Consider the following 8,049-nt stretch of genomic DNA (forward strand, 5'->3'; position numbering starts at 1 on the left):
TGATACAAAGTCCCTCCTTCTGGTTTGGCTCCTTTGATAGACAGCACAATTGTCCAATGCTGGGACAATCCGGGACATGTGCTATCTCTAATTGGCAGGAGCCGATCTAGGAAGCGGAACTTGTGTGATGACCGGGACCCGGTGATTCAAATAAAAGCTGGCACAGTGAGCGACGCCGGCCTGTGATGATCCGGCCAGCTCTACTCTCCACTGCATGGTAAGGCTGCGTTGCTGGGCACTGGTCAGGCTGCATTGCTGGGCACTGATCAGGCTGCATTGCTGGACACTGATCAGGCTGCATTGCTTTCTTAATGTAGCGCACTGCTGAGCCCCGCATTCTTTATGTAGTGCACTCCTGAGCCCTGAATTCTTTATGTAGTGCACTCCTGAGTCTTGAGCCCTGCATTCTTTATGTAGCGCACTCCTGAGCCCTGCATTCTTTATGTAGCGCATTCCTGAGCCCTGCATTCTGTATGTAGTGCAATCCTGAGCCCTGCATTCTGCATGTAGTGCAATCCTGAGCCCTGCATTCTGTATGTAGTGCAATCCTGAGCCCTGCATTCTTTATGTAGCGCACTCCTGAGCCCTAGCTTCTTTATGTAGCGTGCTCCTGAGCCCTGCATTCTTTATGAAGCGCACTCCTGAGCCCTGCATTCTTTATGTAGCACACTCCTGAGCACTACTTAGCCTTGCATTCTTTATGTAGCGTGCTCCTGAGCCCTGCATTCTTTGTGTCGCCCACTCATGATCCTTGCATTCTTAATGTAGCGCACTCCTGAGGCCTGCATTCTTTATGTAGCACGCTCCTGAGCACTACTTAGTCCTGCATTCTTTATGTAACGCACTCCTGAGCCCTGTATTCTTTATGTAACGCACTCCTGAGCCCTGCATTCTTTATGTAACTCACTCCTGAACTCTGCACTCTGTTTTTTCTCTATCTTATCTTCATAACATTTGGTAGTCATATCTCAAAAAATTCTAAGAAGTATCTTTTTTTTTTTTTTTTATCTCATGGAGGAAATGTGAGAAATAAAGTATATATTATACAATCATTCCATAAACACGTACCACATACAGTGCATATATCATCTGAGGAAATATGCTTATGAAATAGTTTACCATTTGCCAATAAAAAATGTCCCTGGATTTAATTTTAAAAATCTGGTCACCTTAAACTATATCGTATAGATTGTTCACCTTTAGTACTGCCTTATTATAGGTCTATGCCATAGACTGGTATGAACATATATAGTAGTTTTGCCTATGATTTTGTGATACAACACTATATGGGATATCTCCAACTGCAATTATATCCCCACTGATTATTCATGGGAGTCTGTGTTTATGTATGTGTGATATGAACAGCTGCTAGGCCTGTATATGACAACATTGTCAGTATTAACCCTTGATGTGGTGGAGTTTTTTTGATTATTTATCTACGTAAAAATAAAGCTGTGTATTTTTTCAATTTACTGACTGATCCTCCGATTGAGACTTTTTTATGGATCTCTAATCCTCTTTTTTGCATATGTGTTTTGAGTCTTGAGGATCACCCCCAGAGACTACTAGGGGGTGTTTTGGTTTACACAGCACAGGATGTTTCTTCCTAATTACCTTCACCCTTTACTTTGCACAGAGTGAGATGCAGCAGGGGAACTTTATTCTTTTGTGTTTCCTTTATGTTGGATCAAGGCTTCAGAAACCAGGATGGCTATATAGGATAAACTATAGATTAGAGCCAGCATCCTGCCATCCTGGTTTCTGAAGCCTTGATCCAACATAACCATTCATGGGAATTGTTCCCGTCAAATAGTATGCAGCAACAGCTCTAAAGAAGTGGAAGTCTGTTCCCCCGAAACGTGTTGGCTTGATGTGCATGTTGCTACTTTTTAATAAACGTCTATGAACCATACTTTAGAAGTTGCATTCCTCTGGACGCTGGGCACTCTTTTTCAGCTAAAACTTCCTTTCTTCTTGCCCACACGAATACCTACTTTGGACCAGTGACCAATTCAGTCAATCCAGTGTGGTCTCCAACACAAGCTAGATACTTCCCCCCGTTAGGTGTAAAATTCAGGAATTTTGCCCTACTGACAATGGTCAACCAGGACACACAGAGAGGGTGAATATTGCAGTTTACCAATTCCATAGGACCACTTGTTTTAACCTCTAAATGCTACACAACCACACAAGAACTGCAAGCATTGCACACAGCTTTGCAGCTTGGACTCATTCACTCTAGTGGGTCAATTTTGGCAGGTGGTAGTGCCTGCCAAACGTGACAGGAGTTTATTTCCTGCCCTGAAGCAAAGTATCGTGGGGATGTCATGTGAACACCTTGGTTGCCGTCTTTGCAACTTAGGAGAGGGCAGCTGGGGGCAATCAAATTATGTCTCAATAGTGTGTTTTTATTGTCCCCCAACCACAAGTGTCCAGTAAAAGTGTCAGTTAAAGGATTGAGACAAACCATTTAACACTGAAAGGGGTGCTTACAATGATCAGTTTTTATTCATTAATGCAAAACCTTTATCTAAAAAGAAAAGGCTGTTGCTGTAACTGCTTAAACCGTGTTTGGTAATTTGTAAGTCAAGTCCATCTAAATCTACTGGTGCATCTAACACTACTTACCAGACTGACAATATTGCTGTCCAAAGGTGTCTCCGCTGCTCCTCCAGTTGATTGGAAAGCAGTGGTGGCTGGTGCCCCTCCCAGCCAGCCAACCACATAACCCCCTATCGCTTGATCGATTGATCGATTGATTGCCTGTCAGGCCCACCGCCAGCCCCTGCACTTAACCCATGCATGTGGCGTCTTCACCCCTGCGTCTCCTCCGGAACCCTGGCAGTCGATTCTCCTCCTGGCCAATCAGGAGTTAGGACTCATGGCCAATCGGGTCTTAGGACTCCCGGCAAATTGGGACTCAGGACCCGCTTCCTGATTGGCCGGTGAGGAGAAACAGGGAGACATTAGCAAATATTAATTTGCTAATGTCACACAACTGGTTGGGCTTTGGGCGTAGTGCTCTGCGCCCCGAGCCTACCCTTTTTTAAGCCAATAAGAGCTTCCAGTTAATCATGTGCTTCTAAAAAAAAAAAAAAAAAAAAAAAAAAAAGACCCATTGGAATTCATGCGTCCGGCGCCCTGCATGTAGATTATGGGTCGGGCGCATGGATTAGGGGGGCGTACCACTGTTGGAGACACCCTAACACAGGAAGTGTAATAATGGTCGGTTCACCAGGCAAAAACCTGAGATTTCTGGTCCCCCACTGCACTTAATAGGTTAGTTCTGTAGTGAAGTCGGGTCCAATGGGACAAACCACTGCATGTGGCAAGGATCACAAATCTGACACTTCCAGAAGTGTCAGATTTAGAGGATTCTCTGAGCAACAGTTTGTGATACAGTATTAGTTGGAGGCACTGGTAATGGAAAAAGTGAGTATTACTTTTTTTAGGCTTATTTATTTATTTTTTTTTACACAAATTACTTTACTGACAAAGTGTCTTTAAATTAAAGCAGAACTCTATTCTCCCCACTTATGCTGCTTTCACACTGATCTTATGCAAAAACGTGGCGGTGCGTTTTTGACGTATTTTTACTCTATTTCAATGGTAAGGTGTGTTGTTGATGCATTTATTTTAACTCCCCAAACATGCTTCAAAAATGCTGCAAGAAGGATGTTTTTCACCACAACAGAAGCGCACCGCCCCTGTGTGAACACATTCATTGATTTTAAAGGGTAGCATTTTTCTAAACCACTATGGTTTGTCTCACCCCTCTAACTGCCACTTTTGCTGCATAGCTTGGTCTGTTAACCACTTCAGCTCTGGAAAGGTTTACCCCCCCTTCATGACCAGGATATTTTTTTGCGATACGGCACTGCGTTACTGTAACTGACGGTCGTGCAATGCTGTACACAAATAGAGCTTTCTTTTGGTGGTATTTAATCACCTCTGCGGTTTTTATTTTTTGCACTATAAACAAAAAAAGACCATCCATTTTGAAAAAACATATATATATTTATACATTCTGCTATAAAACACATCCAAATAAAAAAATGCAAAAAATCCAATTTCTTCATCAATTTAGGCCAATATGTATTCTGCTACATGTTTTTGGTAAAAAAAAAAAAAAATCCCAATAAGTGTATATTGATTGGTTTGCGCAAAAGTTATAACGTCTACAAACTATGGGATTTTTTTTGGAAATTGTATCTATTTATTTTTTACTAGTAATGGAAGCAATTAGCTACTTATTGCGCAGCTGTGACATTGGAGCGGACACATCGCACACTAAATGACACTTCTGATACTTTTTTGGGGACCAGTGACACCAATAAAGTGATCGGTGCTAAAAAAAATATGCACTGTCACTGTACTAATGACACTGACAGGGAAGGGATTAACATCAGGGCTGATCAAAGGGTTAAATGTGCTGCTAGGGAGTGCTTGCTAACTGTGTGAAGGGTGCTTTAACTGTGGGAAGAGAGAGATTCATGTTTTTGCTTAGCAGAAACACAGGACCTCTGTCTTCCCTACTAACAGAACGGCTATCTGCCTTGTTTACATAGGCAGACTGACATTCTGTCTCTGTAGGGAACGATTAGCGGGTATCGAGTCCGCCAGACCCATTGATTAGCTCCCGCTGTAGGACCCAATGACCTTAAGATCCATATCTGACCTGAAGGGCCTGGTAGGGATTGGGGAGGGGGATGCACTATGTTTTTTTTTTTTTTTTACAATTTTTTTACAGGCATTGTTTTTCCCCATTGACAGCTGATGACTCATTGGTTGTTAAGGATGCCGCAGCTTCCTGACCCCGCTCCTTAACAACCAGCTTTTACTTTGCCCAATTGGGGCACAGAATGCACTGTGCAGTGAACACCCCCCTAACGTCCTACAAATTTGGGTGTTCTCTGAACGGGGTGAACAGCCAATGCTCGGCCCAAACTCATGCTCAAGCTGAACCGTTCGCCAAACTCTAACTATAACATTGTCTTGCAGGGGGAAAGTTTTTCTTTTTTTCTTTTGCTCAGTTTACTACCACTTTAACGAAACAGATTTCACTTTATAAAACACAGTTACTGTACCATGTGATCCAGTGCAGGCAAACATACGTTTGTGACCTGTCCTTGGGGTGTTAAGGTAACACTGTAGATCCCAAGTGCAGTGCACTTTAAACTTGGTGACGGAAAGATGCGCGCAATGTGGTTTTCCTGCACCGCGTTTTTATGTAAACCAGCACTAAAGGAGATTGCACAATCAGATTGTATAGTGTATGATCAGCTTATCACAGGACACTAATGGCCCGTACACCCGATCAGAAAATTGTACAAAAAATAGCGCTTTCTAAACGATCGTACGATAATCTGATCATTAGTACACAGCTTTCGAGAGCCCATCACAACAGTTCATCCGATAAAATATGAAGGGACAAGCACAAACATTTTTCTCGTACAACACCAGAATGTACGATTTTCTTTTAATTACTGCAATTGCCATTTGAAACTACAATACAAATACACATTACATCACTTCCGAATTTTTATTCTGTTGTAGGAGAACTTCTGTAACTTTAGTAAACTTCATTTTCGATTAGAGACTAGCATGCAAAAAAAAAAGCAGACGATCATTTGTCCGATAATCTCAATTAGGAATTTGGTAAAGTTATAAAATTATGTCAGATATTTATTTTTCTGTGCAGTTGTTACTTTTACATGTTGTTTCTAGATGTTTGTAAACATTGAGAAACATTTTTTGGGTTGCCAAAAAAACAACTGTTAATAATAATAATAATAATAATAATAAGACAATGTGCCATGGATGTGTCTATGTCATACAGAGTATAGTATAGTATAAATCAGGTATGATGAGGGTACCCCCCCCCCAATTGTTCTAGCTGAGAGTGTGCAGTGCTGAGCACATAGTGGGGATTGTAGTGGTGATGTAGGATACTCGGTTCTCAGTGGTGATATGGACAGCAGTGTATTGTGCTCATGCAGTACTTACTTCCCGGTGATGAACTGACTCCTGGAGGGTGAACAGATCGGCTGGACATAGTAGTTCTCCAGCTTGACTCCCTGTGCCGCTAATGTATCCAGTGTGGGAGTTCTGATCTCCGATCCGTGGTACCCAATGTCCCTATATCCTTGATCATCAGCCAGGATGAAGATGATGTGAGGCTGATCCCCCACTTCTCTCCCCAGGATGTCTTCTTCTTCTTCCTCCACACCTTTGTCCAAGGACAGGTAACCATAGGTCATGATGCTCACCATAGACAGGGCAGCCAGTGCCACCAGCCCCGGCATTTTCATCCAGCCAGCCTGCCCCATTCCAGGCTCAAGTCAGGGGTCAGCCCAGCATAGCCTTGTAGCCATGTGCTGTGTAGGGGTCAGTAAAGTGACCATTTGTCCACCCCACCCCCCACCCTGACCTAAGTTTAGGTGAGTCACTATCCAGCTCCCTGCTGCAGGAATGTGCTGGGAAGTTTGGTTTCCAGGACACAGCAGCAGTCCTTATAGAATACTTCTACTTATCCCTGTTCTACTTCTACTTATTCCTGCTATACTTCCCAGCTGCACAGCAAAAGAAGTGAAGTGAGAGCATCTGGCTGTTCTTGGCAGGCTGTCCTATGCTCCCTAGTCCATCCTGGTGCTTGTCTGCCACCCAATAAGTTGGAGAAGGGCAGATGTGCCTCTCAGTGCAGAAGTCCCCTCAGGCTGAAGTCCCTTCCATCTGAGCAGGGCTGGGCTTTCTGCATCCAGCAAGCTGAACACATGTACTGCTTGATGCCAGGCAGATGGAGAGAAAGGCACAGGAGAGTTTATAAACTTCTCATGGATGTCTGAGCTCCAGCAAGCCAGGGCTGCCTGCACATTCTCCTCTTCTCCTCCCTTTGGATGTGCTGAATAATGGAATTGTCTGGGGAGCTTGCTCCCCTTCCTGCTGCATGGGGAGGTGAGACTGAGCCTCTCTGTATCCAAACTATACCACCCTCCTATCTACTCCTACAGCACACACACACATAAGTATAGTACTCATGTACAGAGGATCACTGCTTGGAAAAATCGGAAAATAAACAATTTAGACAGGGGAGATTCAGGGAGATTAGAGCAATTGCACTAGTTTATCATATCTGACATTGTTGCTGCAATATCCAAATGCTTCATTTATTTGGGTTTTCTTCCTGTAAGCCTAATGGCTTTCTCACAGTGTCCATGGCAGGGGAACAGATAAGATCCTCGTTTGGAGAACAGCTGGCACATCTCATAATTGTAGCTATAACCCTAGAAATTCCATAGATAACCCACAGAGATGGATGTTCTATTTTCTAAAGAAAAGCTGCAGCCTGATTCCTACATGGACAAAACAAAACAGAACTTTCCTTTGTTGCATGTTTTGACACATAGTAGATACAATAGTATCTAAAGTGTAACTAGAGGGAAACTTTTTTTTTTTTTTTTTTTTTGCAGTAAGTGCCTCCATTAGGGAGATTCACCATCTCTATTTGTCCTGTTTAACATTATCACAGAAAGTGAAAGTTAAGAAAATTTTCAAATAGAAGGGAAACCTTCTAATGGGGACACTAGTTCTGATTACCCACCATACCAATGACCCTTTCACTTTGCCTTACATACTGCTGATCCTTGTGCTCTGCCTTACCTACTACTAACCTCTGTACATTGCCCTACACACCACTGACCCCTGTATTCTGACCCACATACTACTGGCCACTGTACTCTGCCTTACATGCTACTGACCCCTGTACTGTGCCCCACATACCACTGACTCCTGTATTCTACCCACATACCACTGACCACTGCACTCTGCCTTACATACTACTGACCCCTGTACTGAGTCCTGCATACTAGTGACCCCTGTGCTCTGCTCTAAAAAGTATAGACCACCTGTACTCTGACCTACATACTGTGCCCTAAATACCACTGGCCCCTGTATTCTGCCCCACATACCACTGACCACTACACTCTGCCCTACATACTACTGACCCCTGTACTGTGTCCTACATACCACTGACCCCTGTATTCTGCCCAC

At 43.3% G+C, this 8,049-nt stretch overlaps 1 protein-coding gene across 1 annotated transcript in view; it reads right to left on the reverse strand.

Moving 5' to 3' along the window:
- Positions 1 to 6,999, reverse strand: part of ARSJ (arylsulfatase family member J) — a 165,923-nt gene extending 158,924 nt beyond the window's left edge. The window contains exon 1 of the mRNA XM_082271013.1: positions 6,007 to 6,999. Coding sequence (XP_082127139.1) covers positions 6,007 to 6,329 — 323 coding nt within the window. The 5' untranslated portion in view covers positions 6,330 to 6,999. The remainder of the gene's footprint in view (positions 1 to 6,006) is intronic.
- Positions 7,000 to 8,049: the final 1,050 nt, after the last annotated feature.

Source organism: Pelophylax lessonae (assembly GCF_965119305.1).
Source record: "Pelophylax lessonae genome assembly, chromosome: 1".
NCBI classification, from domain to species: Eukaryota; Metazoa; Chordata; class Amphibia; order Anura; family Ranidae; genus Pelophylax; species Pelophylax lessonae.